The 15,495-nt window shown below is 37.9% G+C and overlaps 1 protein-coding gene across 2 annotated transcripts; it reads right to left on the bottom strand.

The window, feature by feature from the left end:
• Positions 1-4,762: 4,762 nt before the first annotated feature.
• LOC124157641 (mediator of RNA polymerase II transcription subunit 20) lies at positions 4,763-10,784 on the bottom strand. 2 transcript variants are annotated; one of them, XM_046532542.1, is made up of 6 exons: positions 10,650-10,784; positions 10,424-10,566; positions 10,055-10,171; positions 9,497-9,750; positions 6,532-6,642; positions 4,763-5,106 (listed from the first exon to the last, which is right to left on the bottom strand). In XM_046532542.1, the coding sequence occupies exons 1-6, from the start codon at positions 10,661-10,663 to the stop codon at positions 5,014-5,016; spliced, it is 732 nt and encodes a 243-aa protein (XP_046388498.1). In that variant the 5' UTR covers positions 10,664-10,784; the 3' UTR covers positions 4,763-5,013. The 2 variants fall into 2 exon arrangements, with proteins under 2 accessions (XP_046388498.1, XP_046388500.1); XM_046532544.1 differs by having other exon boundaries at positions 10,424-10,559.
• Between the last annotated feature and the right edge of the window lie 4,711 nt (positions 10,785-15,495).

Below are 15,495 nucleotides of genomic sequence, written 5' to 3'. Positions count from 1 at the left end.
CAGAGTTTCTGTGCACTAGAGAGTTTCCCCGAGCCCATTTGCCCATGGTAGAGGAACTCCGATTGGCTGCCGGCGTCCAATCCCGTTAACCGGTTCTTGACTCAATGCGCGCCGGGTACGAACCTTCGAAAGAGGCGACCTGAAAGAATCGCCGAAAGCGAACGTAATGCCTCGCCGACGCGCCGGTCTTTAACATAGAAATTCTATTTATGATTAACTACAATAGATATTGGGTCTAAACGTAAAGTGATTCCACTATTCATCGTTGAGGGTTGAGAAGATTATTCTCATCGGCTATCTCCAAGACTACGCAAAAATTAAGCAGAACATAAAATTCTTCACCAACCAATTAAGAAAATCGATTGTAATCAGGTATGGGGTAATCGTCTTTGCGGTTATAAATGAGAACTTTCTCATTTCCAAACCCTATGAATCTCTAAAACGGATGTAGAAATTCATAATACCAAAATGAACTTATTCCAATGAATTCCAAAATATACGGAATATTTTCATTTCTTTACATTTTCCTTTCATTATTCGTTTTTACCTGAAGTCCATTGGTTATAAATTTCAACACTGATTCGAACCTATGAATTCCACCACCTGATCGTCTGATGTTTGGGTTTTGGGGGAAAACCCTTGAAACGGAAAATTCTACCGTGGTGATTTTTCGCAGTCATGGTACCACCAACCAAAAGGAGCGACCTTGTTCGATGGCCGCATGAAGCTCCAGCACTTCAAATTCTGGGAAAAACTCATTAGCAGGTATTTCCAAGTGCCGTTGGCATGAACCCTTGAGATTTTCACGTACGACCGTGAAAGAAAGGATACGGGGCGCTCCGCGGGGGCGCTTCAAAATGAAGATAATCCGCGCTGACCCTAGTTTTCAGAAATCTGTCCGCTTCGGTGGTCATTTCTTTATTCAATAGATTTGCGGGATTCTAAGAAATTTTTAATGAGCTTACTGGGCCTTCGAACGTCGAACTGTGGCTAAACCACTGCAGGTATCAGTCCATCGAAACCTTCCGAGCAAATCTCAACTTCAGTGGTCTGTGTAATTCTCTTGTGTTACCATGCCTAAGGAATTTTCCGCAGAGCTAAGGGAACGCGTTATGTGCGTTTACAAATTCTTTTGCAAGGAAATTGTGGCAACTCGTCCTGATACTCTCGGTGATAATTCCGTCGTGGATCGGGCAAGACTGTGTTTGGATGAAGTGTCGGGTAGCAAGCATTATGAATCCCTTGGAATTCATTTATAACCACTCGCAACATCTCCAACGGCATCAACTCATAGTGAAAATGACCAGAACGTCCCCAACCGTGGAAAGGTGCATCGGAGTAAATTCGCTGCTTTCAACGTTGGATGTTCTCGCAATGAGAACGGCGGAGCTGTGAAAAAAACAGCCACGGCATTTAGCGTGTCCACCCGCTACGTTTATTCGCTGCTGAAGAACATCGGGAAAGAAACAGAGAGGAAGAAGAGAGGGCCATATCCGAATCGGAGTAAAATTGACGGATTCGATGAGGATTTAGTGCGTCGAATATTTCTCGATATGTACCATAAAGGTATATATCCAGCAGTGGAAAGGGTGAGAATTGCTTTCCAAGAAGCTGCAGGATATCGTGGTTCATATTCTTCTTTTAGAAAAATATTCAACAACCTGGGGTTTAGGTATGTGCTGGGAAATGATGGCAGAAAAATATTGATGGAGCGCAGTGACATCAGGGAGTGCAGGAAGAAATTTCTGAAAATCATGCACTCTCACCGAGTGAACTCACTTTACGAACAGATTGTGTACTTAGACGAAACTTGAGTCAACCAAAATTACTGCCAGCGTCATATTTGGGTGAATTCCCAGGGAGAAGGAGGTATGCGTGTGCCTACAGGGAAGGGTGGGCGATTAATCGTAACACATGCAGGATCTAGTGAGGTGGGCTTTATCGATGGTATGGGATTAGTTTTTAGATCAGGTAGTAGAGATCCGCTTTCCGACTACCACAAAGACATGAATGCGGATTGTTTTACTTGGTGGTTTGAAGAACTGTTGAGGAGGTTGGACCGGTCGTCAATTATAGTGATGGATAATGCGAGTTATCATTCCAAAATCTCCAATAAAATTCCCAACACAACGTACCGGAAAACACAAATTCAATCCTGGCTGCGACAGCAAAACGTACTGTTTAGTGATATTAACACAGTGAAAGAACTACTCGATAAGGTAAAAGACTACGTGGTGAAAAATAAAATCACGTCATCCTATCAGTTGGACGATTTAGCCCTTTCAATGGGCCATTTAGTGGTACGCCTTCCTCCCTACCACTGTAAATACAATCCGATAGAGTTAATTTGGGCGCAAGTGAAGAGGTTTGTCGCACAGAGGAACACTACTTTCAGAATGATTGATGTTGAACGATTAACACACGAGGCATTAGCATCGATAAGTAAGGAAGATTGGATAAAGTGTGTGAAGCATGCGGAAAATATTCAGGAAGAAGACTACGTAAAGGAATGTGTTCGTGATGAAGTGCCCCAGGTTGTTATTCCACTTGGCGAGGAATCAAGTGATAACACAAGTGATGAATTATAAAAACCAGTGCTATGAGTATCAAAAAGTATCTGCGAGAACCTGCCTTCCCGGAACAAGAATGCAGCCTAGATGTAAACTTCAGCCTCCAAAACCAGAGCAGTATGTAGTGGGATTTTTGCCATAATTATTTTAAGTTAGAATATAATTTTTCTGCTGTCCATGTATCGTTTAGCAATCTTTGCCGTTAAAATTGACTCTTATGAGGTTAATTTGATTCCTTTTCCGGCGGCTAAATTCAGCTTTTTATCATGATTTTTGTAATTGGTTGGTGAAGAATTTTATGTTCTGCTTTATTTTTTGCGTAGTCATGGAGATAGCCGATGAGAATAATCTTCTCAACCCCCAACGATGAATAGTGGAATCACTTTAAGTTTAGACCCGATATCTATTGTAGTGTATCATAAACAGAATTTCTATGTTAAAGACCGGCGCGTCGGCGAGGCATTACGTTCGCTTTCGGCGATTCTTTCAGGTCGCCTCTTTCGAAGGTTCGTACCCGGCGCGCATTGAGTCAAGAACCGGTTAACGGGATTGGACGCCGGCAGCCAATCGGAGTTCCTCTACCATGGGCAAATGGGCTCGGGGAAACTCTCTAGTGCACAGAAACTCTGCGAGCACTATAGGGCATAATGCCTTTGGTTTAAACATGGTTAAAAAGCTTATGTTTAGAATAAAACTTTACCCAGTCAAACGTTATGATGCATCAATTCATTATGAAACACAAACAACAATTGAAAACGTACTAACGAATACGTATTGTACACTTTAAAATTGTTTAGGTTGACGCGTCTAAATGACGAGAATCTTTGTCGTCCGTCCGGAACGTTCGGGAAAAAAATTACGAGAATTCTCGCCATCTGTACGCAACGTGTTCAAAATATCCTATTCAAAGATGCCCGTAGTTGCCATCATGGAGGTAGTGCAAATCCAAGTCATGATTAACATGATATGTAACGTGAAAAAATAGGATACTTATAGCCCAATGGGTGTACACATGAAAAATTTTTCTTAGTTCTATTGGTGGATGGGCTAGGCAATTGTCTATGAATAATAGCACTTTTTTATTCCTTCCACCAATCCTGGCATCAAACGATCGTAACCACTGCGTGAAGATAGCAACCATCATCCAAGCATTTTTGTTTGCTTCATAAGTATATGGGAGGGTTTTAACTCCCTTAAAACATCAGGAATGGGCAGATTTCTCCACCACGAATGGTTTTAATTTATCAGAACCATCCATATTTGCGCATAAAAGAACAGTTACGTGGTCTTTACTTTTCTTCCCTCCTTTGCAGGGGTCCGTTCGAGTGGCGAGAGTTTTGTCCGGGAGAAGGTTAAAATACACACCCGTCTCATCCCGTTTATAATTGTCTCTCACGCAAATATTCAGCTTTCGCCTTCATCATCATATATATACAGTGGAAGCCCCTTATAACGAGTACGGGATATAGCGACAAGCTCGAATTAGCGACAGCTAACCAAGGAACCATTTTAAACCCTATGATTTAAATGTAAAATAAATTTGTATTAGTGATAATGGCTCGATTCCTCTCCTGCACCATTCGTAATTACGACAGGTTGACTTTTTGACCACGTGCTGCATCTCTGGCATTCAATGCTATTAAAACTGCATTTTTTCCACCAACTTCGACATCTAAATGTTCGGTATTCCAGTATTCTTCTTTCCATAATTAATTTCTGGTGTACACATTTCATTGCTCTTTTGTCATCTCCTTGCACCTCCCGCAGTCAGGTTGAAAATTATTCCGCCCGTCTGCTATCAGTAATTATTTTAAAAGCTTTCACTGAGAGCAGACCATCAACTCCAATCCATGAATTCACTTCTTGCCGCTCTCAACAGAATCATTCGAACACTTGCAAAATCATAGAAGGCATGACCATTAGACAATTTCTTCGGAGACTTTTCATTGAATGGATTAATGCTCTATTTCCATTCATACAGGAAAAACAACATTTTACCCATGATGACTGAGATGTTAAATGAAAACTTTAACCTCAAGGGTAGCTCTAAGGGTGTACAAAATGGATCTGAGGTAGAAAGGGGCAATATTCATAGAATAATGCGTATTTTTTATGATTAGAGTTTTACCTGCCAGAATGATGGATGGGAGTTTAATAGAGAGAGTAAAGATATGATATTAATAAATAGTATATAAAGAAAGAGACTTATATTAGACATTAAATAGTATTTTTACAAATTACACCCTCCTCCAGTCACACACATATGATATCAACCAGCCAGGAACAGAAAGTAAACCTATCTTCAGTTCATAATTGTAAGTGCAATCAAAATGGCAAATCTTGCCTAATGGGAATGCATATTGACCGTAATTACCTTATCATATAAAATACCTTTATACAAAAGTCAACATTTAAAATGTTACAAGAAATCAGAAAGAGGATGTCAACGAACGCCAGTTGCTTTCCGATAAGCTGTAAAGTGCTCCAAATACTGATGGATGGTATCCATTGGTGTATAGACATCATTCATTTTTCCCTGAAAGAACATAAAAATTAAAAATATGAACTAAGAATGATAAGTGAGAGCACCAAATAATAATAAAGTAAGACTAAAGTACTCATGATATCGTTCAGATAAATCAATTAATTTCATCAGATGAACCTTAGATAGATTAAAAAATGTGATAATTGAAAGCAGGACCAGTTACATTGAAAGCATGGATGTCTGAAAAACTTTTCTTTGAACTTCTCTTTGATTGATGGTGAAAATTATTTCATACTTAAATTAGTAAAATCTATCAATACTTCTGGAAAAATTCTACCCTAATACGTACACATACATATTTTGAACACATATTTTTGTGTAATTTTTTTGGTGGTTCCCAGAGAGCACATGGAATATTGAATAAAATCAATTATGAGCTTAAGGTAGTAAGAGTGAGATATTAATCTGGTCAAAAATGAAAACATATTTGAAGTTTTTCAAAAATATTTAAGCAAAAAAGGGGACTCTAGGTAAATCGACTACATACTACAGTAAATACCCTCTAATAAATATCCTTTATTGAAAAAGAAATTTGAAAATGTGAGTTTAATATTAAATTTCATTTATATTTAGTGCCACCCACTGATATTACTTAAATACTTTAAGTTCAGAACACATTTTAATACATCGTGTTCTAAGGTCTATACTTTGGCCAAAGCATAGACCTTAGAAACTGTTAATTCACCATTGAAACAAGTTTGTACACAAATAATAAAGATGACCAAATAATGTTTTTCATTTGTAAAATGATGTCAGAAAAACTACAAATACCATGAGCCAAAAACTTACTACCTGGCATTTACAAAGCCTATTAAGAAGAGAATTGCATTAGCAAAGGAGGCGTTCAAGAACAGGAAGGAGCTCATGAGAGGTTTGCGATGTAAGAATTTAAAGAAAAGATTAGTGATGAGTCTGACCTGGAGTGGGTGCGGAGAAGAATGGAGAAGGTGAAGTGGACGGAGAGCAGGAGGAACGACAAAGTGCAGGACATGGTGGGTGAGGAGAGACAGCTTTTAGATGCGATTCGGAGGAGATAGAAGGTATAGACGGAGCACGTACTTAGCAGGGAGGGGATGTTGAAAACAGTGTTAGAGGGTAGAATGTTAGGTCAACGAGGGAGAGGTAGGAAAAGAATAGGATTTTTAAATAGAATGAAAGAGAGTAGGTCTTGTGAAATGAAGAGGGAAATGCATGATGGAAGGGGAGGCTCCCGGAATTCTCCTTAAGCACTCCATGGAAACCTACCTCAATTGGTAGAATACTTAAATAATAACAGCAGTAAATAATGTTCTTGGAAACTCTCTCCAAAAGTAGGTGGTACAGTAAGAGCACACACTCTGCTTACACATATATACATTTTCCATCAATATCTCTCATTTTGGAAACAAATATCAGCCATTAACCCTTAGGACAAACCTGCAAATATTGAGGAGGAGAACTTTGAACACAGCTACCCAAGAAGCCTTGTAAAAATTCTCTCATCATGTCCCAACATGCAGAGGGTATAACACATGGCCTATATTCGACCTGAAAAAAAAACAAATATGTAAATAAAATGAATAAAGGCCGTGATGTGAAAGCAAAAATGAGACTTCAAGGCCAGTGAAAACATGAAATGCAACAACTTATTATTTTTGAAAACTCAAAACCTCAAAATTTTTCCAGATTACAGATTAAAATCACATCATTAATATATTTAAAATAAAAGCGCTATCCAGACAAACAAAACTATAATTATTAAATTTCAGCATCAAATTGGCACAAGTGAAAATGTCCAAAAACTAATTAAAGTTGGAAAATATAAATATATACAAAACTGATAACCAGCAAGAGTGCCTAGCCCTCGGTGGGTTAACATAATCTCTTTCACAATGATGTTTGCCAAGTAAATTTTTAAAAAGTGAATTAGGTCAACGAGATTATGTTAGCCCTCGGTGGGTTAACATGATCTCTTTCACAATGATGTTTGCCAAGTAAATTTTTAAAAAGTGAATTAAGAGACATTTATTAAGGCCGGTTAATAAAAAAATTGCAATAAATTGTCCGTGGCGTGTGAATGATTTCATTGCTATTCATCAATGGCAGTGCTCATAGAAAAGATTAGCACATTAACTGTTGGAATTATTGCAAAAATCCATATGGGGTTTGTCCCATTTCCAAATAATGGGAAAAATTTAGGACTGTGCAGTTCCATAGTCATTCGTTTAAGTGTTTCATGAGCTTTTTACCCGTGTTTTAATCCAAAACAATGAACCATGGTAGAGCACACCTTGAGATGAAATATGAATAATACAGATATAACATGTAATGGCAAAATAAACACCGGAAAAGACACAGAGACCACTCCACTAAATTTCAATATGGTGTGTCTGGCAGTTTGCAGTTGGTTCATCAGAAGAATGTAAGATGACATTGAGTATGTGTTAATTTTTTTCTATAAACACCCCAAATATGTGAAGCTGATTTCTTGTCGAGTGCTTACTTTAAATTTATAAAACATTTTTCTCTAGCAACTGGCTTTACACATTCAGCCTTTATTGGCATTTAGATTTTCCAGTCTATGAACATAAAAAACTATTCTATGAGTATAGGTAATTACGGAATCATTTATGCTTTCAACAAAAGGTTGAATTGTAAAGTAGAGAAATACATACAAATCTCTTAGCCAGTGTTACAAGATTTTTGAAGATATGTTTATCATACATGCAAAGAAAATACTTTAAATGCCTTTAATGCCACTGTTAAACAAGGAACCTCCACAGGCCTTTTGCCTAAAGTGGGCTACATGATTTACAGCTTGAATAGAATTAAATTATAGGAAAATATTCCTGGATTTTGGGGAAATCATGAATGCGACAGAGTAAGTTAGAAGGATGAGAAGTGCAGACTGTCCAGATTAGTTGATGACCACTAAACTGGGATTTAAATATATCTGATAATATATTATAACAATATAATTCAACAAAATAAATAAATATTGATTGAAAATTGAAATTAAGACAAATTTTGAACCTTTTGACCCCAACCTTTCTTCACAGACATCCATGCTTCTACGGACAGAAGGGTTTCCTACAAGTCTCCCCAACCTCTCTGACCCATGAATCTAATTATACTCCAAAAGCAATAAGGAAATGACAGTGTGCTAATATCCACCAAATGAGAGCTTTATAAATAGCTCTTGATGTGGACTCCATTCCTGGAACCAGATTAATAGCCAGCCATTAGCTTTGAAGGAGGTTGCCAGCTGTGCAGGGGGTGGAGATGGTGTAAAGATGTCCTTAAACTATGCCATTTATAAACTGCTTTCCAGTTGGATTTAAGACACAAGCTAAACCTAAAACATAATTTATCATTTCCTTTCCATTCTGCTGCTCTGTATGTTCAGAAGTCGTGCAAAGGACAGGAATGGTAAGGAATGTGTCAATGGTGGCTTACGGGTACTACGGGTATTAGAAAAACCTTAAGACTATAAAAGCAATAGCTTTTCTTCTTATTAGCACTTGGTGTTTATTTTCAAAGTTTCCATTTCCATCTCTTCACAATAATTAGCCTTACTGTAAAAATTGTCATTAATGTCATAATCATTAAATTGCTTTGCTGCAAGTCTGATAATTTAGTTGCTTGTGGCCAAACAACTAAAGTTCTGTGAATTTATGCTCAAAAATCAGATTGAAATACAAAACTTCTCCTAAAAGTATTTATTATATTAAAAAAACTTAATGTGGATACTCAAGTGTAAGAATGCAGGGAAGCCAGTAGGAGAACAGTCACATAGTACAGTGACATCAAAGCAAATTCTGACTGCATATGACTTTCTCAGCCAACAACCTGCCCCCATTCTAAAACCAAGCCTTTCTCCAATAGCACTCATTTTTTCCAATCCCAGAAACTCTTTCCCTCCAGCTAGTCACATGTCAACTGTTTTTTTCCATTCCTAATGCCTGTTACTTGGCATTACAATCAAGCTCAGCCAATCATTGCTTTCCCACTGGATTGAAAATGTTAAGTAATATTTATAATTTCCTCCTTAATTTTCATTCAGATGCTGTGCGCATGAGCAGATCACAGGACATGAACGGATGGAAAAATGAGCATGTGAATAGTCACTTAAAGATAGTTACATTGCAACAAACTTGAACTAAAAAAATACTATAGATAGAGGTGAAACAACAAAAAAATACATAGTAAAATTCTATCAAAGTATCTGGAATTTATAGTCATACTTTATGCTAACCAAAAAATTATGTACATTAAAATTGAAAAAATTACTTTATTTGGAAAATATATTTTTTAAACCTTCATCAACCTGGGAAATTCTGGTCACTACATTATTTATCATTTTGAAGTAATCAATTGATTTCATTAATTACTCCTACCTTACCTCAATCAAAACTCCTTTGAAATTTGAAGCCATTGTTATTGTTCCTAGTTTTATCAAAAAGTCTCCTTCAACTGCTGGAGAGTTACTTCCAAAGCCTCCCATCCCATTTCCACCAAAGACAAACCTAGGACCACGAGCTTCCACTTTAGTTTGAGTCTTTGATTTGTAAATGTTGGTCATTTTCATCATAAGGAGATCAAATAAAGCATCAGCCACTAGTGGAATTATCTTCCCTGATGACTGACCGGCGACAACTAAAAGAGTATACATTAGATATATTAGTGCACAGTACTCAGCCAGTATGCATATAGAGGAGGGGACAGAGCTGCCCTACCTTGACAAATTTGGATGATACATTCAGATTCGAAAATACTGCTTATCCATACTGAATGGCAGATTTAAATCCAATGAATTCTCATTTTCATAAAAAATACTCAGCCATATACTTGGATTCACAAACAATGAAAAAGATGCGGATCTAACAAGGTCAATTAAGTACAACCATGAGTATTTCTTTCGATTGCAAACAAATATCGGCTGATAACAAAATAGACTTACCACCAGGAGCTCCACCAACATTATTTGGTCCTTGTGACGACGGGGCTGTTTCCAGTAATGAGAAAACCGAAGCGGGCTGCTCTGAATTATGTAAAACATGAACAGCACGTTGAGGACCTATAAAAGTTTACCAAAAAATAGATTGTCGTCATCGAAAAAAAAAGTTCATGACTCACTGTAAACATATGGTTAAGGAGATGGTACGGGCGGCTCACGCCTGATGAATAGATAAGGCGTCTTAAATGATTAACAAGACATGTGATAATACTAGTGGGAAACGCCACTGAATTTTACGTTTTCAATACACATAAAGGCTGAGGATTTTTGGAAAACTCAATGTTGAATTGAAGAAATAGCAGGATTACTTGCCCAAACTTGGAACTGAAGTATATGTCTCACAATCAACAATGAATTGCCCACTATGCACAGCACCTAGAGCAATGACTCTTTTAGTGAGGAGATCGATTACTTGCGCCCCAGTCTTATTTTCCGTCATAGGGTAATGCTGTAATCTGGACAGACATAAAGTTAACACGAGTATAACGCACTTCTTTCTCAAGTTTCATCAACGACCACAGTATTTTACATTACTTACACCGTCACACCCATTTCCTTATTCCTTTCTCACGACTCAGGCAATACCTTCAATTTATACGATCACATACATCTACGATCGGTAAAAATTCGGATTATGTACCAAACAACAACAAAAACAAACGACGGGAGCAACCGCCACCGCGGGAAAAGTTTGAACCCCATCCTCACTCTGAGGTTTGAACCAAGGCCCTTATATACCTATAAGGTATATAAGGGCCATGGTTTGAACATGGTTTGAAGGCTGTCCTAAAATTTGACGATCACTTACTTGATAACTTCTCACATACAAGGGCACCGCGCTTACACCCCACTATAAACAAAAAGAATGCCCCTTACAGATATCTTTCCAAAGCAGTTAACGATTTGGGATAGAGCACTACTAATTTCCAGGCGAAGCCTGGTTACACGATAAATTAACACATACGAGTTAACGTCTTAATATATGGACGCGTGAATGAACACGAAAATGCAACAAGTAACCACCCATCTTGTGCGAATGCTACAGAAAATAGGCCCTGTTCGAATTTGGTTTATGCATTCGTGCGTAATAATATCCCGTGTAACCATGCGATAAGGTGCACTCCTACCTACGCGAAAATAATAGGTACAACCATAGGCGAATCTGAGGGGGGGGGGGCACGTGCCCCCCTTAAAAAATATGCCAGATTTTTAATGCGGTCCCTTCAAAGCGTTTGTTTTGTATTACGAGGTATCCTTGTGCTCCCCCCAGAACAAAATCCTTTTTACTGTCTTGCTTGTGTCCCCCCTAAGAAAGAAATCCTGGATCCGCCCATCCTGGGTACAACCTTTTCTTAACCACGTAATTTCCACTGAAATCAAACCCCTCATAGCACAACATATCATATATGTCTTTTGGTAATATCTAGAAAATATCTTACAGACATCTGAATGTCTGCTTTTCCTATACCTACTAGATATCTTGAGCAGGTATTTTCTAGACATTCATATTGGACCCACTGGGAAAACTCAGGATAAATGACTCTAATATAACGTTTCGGCACAAAAAGAGTTTATTATTCAACGGACACCCTGCTGGTGGAGTAGGAGGTGAAGATATATATAAAGAACTAGGGGGGTGGCATGCCGTGGTCGGGTGAGTGCAAGCCACGTTGACATTTTAGCATGGAAAAGGTGAATGCAACCAACATTTGAATAAAATTATAACAGCACTTTATTAGTTTATTTCTTTAAAAAAAGTTTTATATTAGTTACATATCTTATACTAATATATATAATTTTTTGTGGGTTTAAAGAATATTTGTTGAATACTTTCGTTTCAATTCAGTGCTGATTTTGCAGAAAGACTTTTGCTTCCAAGGGGCAGCTACCACCCCATGGGGATGTCCATGTAAGGGCTATAGCATGTCTTCTGGAGATTCTTCCTGAATATTGGAACTTCTACAGCTTTCGTTTCTTTCTAAAAGGGGCTTCCTCCTTTGAAGTTGCCAAAGTGGCTCTCAATTTCTTATTTGCTTTCTCAAAGACAGTGGAATAGCCGGAATTTTGTTCGGGGTGGGGGGTCCGAAACAATGGGGGAAGATTAAAAAAGGGGTACTAAGTAGAGGGTTTTGAACTAATTTTAATACTTTTCAAAATCGTAAAAAAACTCATTTGTCAAATAAATATTTAGATTCTTTTATGAAGGAAAGTTGTGTTTTTATAATTCAGAGGGGTGTCCAGACCTCTCTCCTCGCTACGCTGCTGCTCAAAAGGAGTCTGCAACATTATCATTGAATGTTGATGCAGTGTCTCGCAGTATAGGCCTTGAAGAATTTTTACTGTTAAGATTTTGCCAACTAATATAAACACCTTCATCAGGTCAATGAATACATTGTAATAATCCTGATGCCTTAAATAATTTTCTTCACAACCTTCACCGTTCCCTCCTCCAGAGAGGCTACCTAGAGTCCCTCCTACGTAAAAAAATTCTCAAACACAAATGCCCCCAGAACGGTGCAATAGAAACAAACCACGAGACCTTTCCCTCTGCACCACTTACTTTCCTGGAATACAATCCCTGCTATCTATTCTTAAAGACCTCTTCCCTATTCTAAAAAACAATAAGTCGACAGCCAATCAAACCCCCTACTGTCACAATCAGACAACCTGCAAACCTTTCAAATTTATTCCGCTCAACTAACCCCTTACAGAAGTCACCCACTACTCCCAATAGTACACCTTCGCCCTGCGGTCGTCCTAGATGTAAGACCTGCCCAATTAGTACCCCTCCTATCCCTAGTCATCTCGTCTCCTGTCTACCACCACCTCCTATACTTCAAAAAATGTAGTTTACCTAATTCAATGCAAACACTGTCCCTCCTTTTATATGGGCAAATCCTCAACCCCCCTTAAGGTTAGAATCAATAACCACAGGGCATCATGCACTTCCTCTGACTTTGCGTCCTTCCCGGTGGCGAAACGTGCGGCCACTCATCAGCGTGAATTCAATGATTGCTACAATGTATCAGTTTTAGCCTCCCTTCCCCCCACAGACCACCCACTCAAACTTAATTCCATTGAATTAACTTACATATGGCTATTCAAAGCATTTCTTCCTCCCGGCTTAAATATCAACCGCTCACTCTTTCCCCCCTCTTTGGACCCTACCTCCCCTCTATTTCCCCTTCCCTCAGCTATCCTTGACCCTTTACCTACAGTCTTTTACCCAACTCCGAGGAAGGTGGTAATGCCACCGAAAATTCAGTTATTAATGTGAGTTTTTAATCTTTATCCTGTGTGTTCTGTGATACTGCCCATCCTAGGGTTTTCTACGTTATTTACCTTGCCGAGGAACATTTCAAAGTGTATATATAAACAGTAAAAAATGAATTTAGTGGTAAATTAATGAAAAAGAAGAGACTACAATTTTGATTTATCTATTATTTCACTGAATTTGATTTATTAATGATAACCAAGCTGACAGTTCATAGTTGCCTATCAATTTTTGACTAATTAAATAAGTTTTGCTTGATTCGTCAATGCCTGCGCTTCTATTACAAATATTTTTTTTTTAAATTACGGATCACTTCTTTAAATAATCTTCTTGTTAAATTACTTTCAGAATCCAAAATTCTGGTACATATTTTCGAAGGTCAAGCAGTAGCCATACTGTCATAGAATAGACATTCTAGACGGTTACAATTAACAGTGTCCGGGATATCTTGTGGAAATTTTTGATCTCCATGAGAATAAACTGAAATGGTAAACTTCCACTAATGTTATTTATTTCAGCACCGACCCGGTATCAACAGTGTCATTATCAAGCAATACCTTTATAATGCCACTATGTGTCGAAACAGGGTCGGTACTTAAATAAATAAAATTGTGTGTAAGTTTACCATTATAGTTTACTCTTATGGGATGTATTTACAGCTTTCATAAACATTTGCCTGAAGAGTAGCCTATGCTTTTTAGTCCAAGTGGGTACAATGACTTCACCTATACATCCAACAAAAATCATAGCAGTTTTTAAAATTTATTATTTAATTAATCAAAATTGATATAAACTATAAACTGTATCCACTTATTCCCCTGAGGTAGGTGTTTAAATTCTTTGGAAAAACTTTCATTAAAGAATCAACACCTATATTGCAAGATATTGAATCAACATTCATTGATAATGTTGTTGATTCCTAAAAGGAAATTGTACTTATGCTGCTTTGGAAACTTCAAATTTGGAATCAAAGGAGGAAGCTCCTTTTTGAATGAAGCGAAAGCAGGAGTGGTTTCAGGGAGTATCCTTAGAAGACACCCTCCTCTCACTTTCTCCTACACCAGCAGGCTCCGTTGAAAAATTAACCCTTGTTATACCAAAATGTATGACAATAGTCAATTTTTCTAGAGTTTTCCCAGTGGTTCCAATTTGAATGTCTAGAAAATATCTGCCCAAGATATCTAACAGATATAAGAAAAGAGGACATCAGATATCTTCAAGTTATTTTATAGATATTAGCAAAAAAAAGTACATGATATTTTGCAGACATTTGTGCTATGTGGATGATAACGTTTTTGGACCTATTTTGCCCTTTCAAGTACCACTGTTTAAGTATTTACTCTGGAGAATTATAAGAGAGCTTTAAGATGAAGGTCTTCCAAATGCAGATAGCCCCACTAGTGACTTTCAAGAAGGCCATGGTCAAGCATTACAGATCACCAATCCACTTTCAGAAACAATTTCTGAAGCTCCAATAAAGCTATCCTCCATTTGAAAGAAAAAACTAGGGTAAACAAGGAAACACATTTACCGAAAATATGCTTCTAGAGTACCAGATCAGCACGTGCCACATCAGTCGGGACAAATGTAACATACCAGTGTACTATCAATGTAGCTCCACTACTGCCCCTTGATGAGATTAATAATTGGTACTACCAATAAATATCTACATACTGTATCAGAAACAGTAATCAGGGTTAATAGCATCATAGCCTTTTCTAGAACCTATTGACACGAGGGTTCACAAACCCTCTCATGGATGACCATACAAACACTACTTAACCCACATGCAGCAATTAAAATGGCTACCTTTATCTCTCAAAAGACTTGCTGTCATGACGAGTTCGATTTTAAATTAGTATATACGGCCTGTATGGAAGCTCCATAAATCTATGATCAATGAGGAATCAAGCTGCTTCCTTCAGCAGAGGGTGCGAAAATGGCATGGGGGGCATTATGATTCGCTCAGTGGAAAACCCTATAATACAGCTAGAGCTTCTGAAAGAGGAAAGCCATAAAACCACCTTAAAGGGAATTTTCTCTTATGAAGCAGAACAATCAATTAATTTTACCGCAGACTGTTTACGATGGTATATTCTCCTCTTCACTC

This window comes from Ischnura elegans, chromosome 4 (assembly GCF_921293095.1).
Source record: "Ischnura elegans chromosome 4, ioIscEleg1.1, whole genome shotgun sequence".
In the NCBI taxonomy this organism is placed as follows: Eukaryota; Metazoa; Arthropoda; class Insecta; order Odonata; family Coenagrionidae; genus Ischnura; species Ischnura elegans.
Note: the sequence above shows the minus strand (reverse complement) of the source record. Positions and strands in the feature narration are given on the sequence as shown.

Coding starts and splice junctions, on each gene's coding strand:
- LOC124157641 (XM_046532542.1), bottom strand. Junction 10,172..10,423: donor TACTTCAGTTCCAAGTTTGG/GCAAGTAATCCT, acceptor AAACTTTTATAG/GTCCTCAACGTGCTGTTCAT. Junction 6,643..9,496: donor TCAAAGGAGTTTTGATTGAG/GTAAGGTAGGAG, acceptor TTTTTTTTTCAG/GTCGAATATAGGCCATGTGT.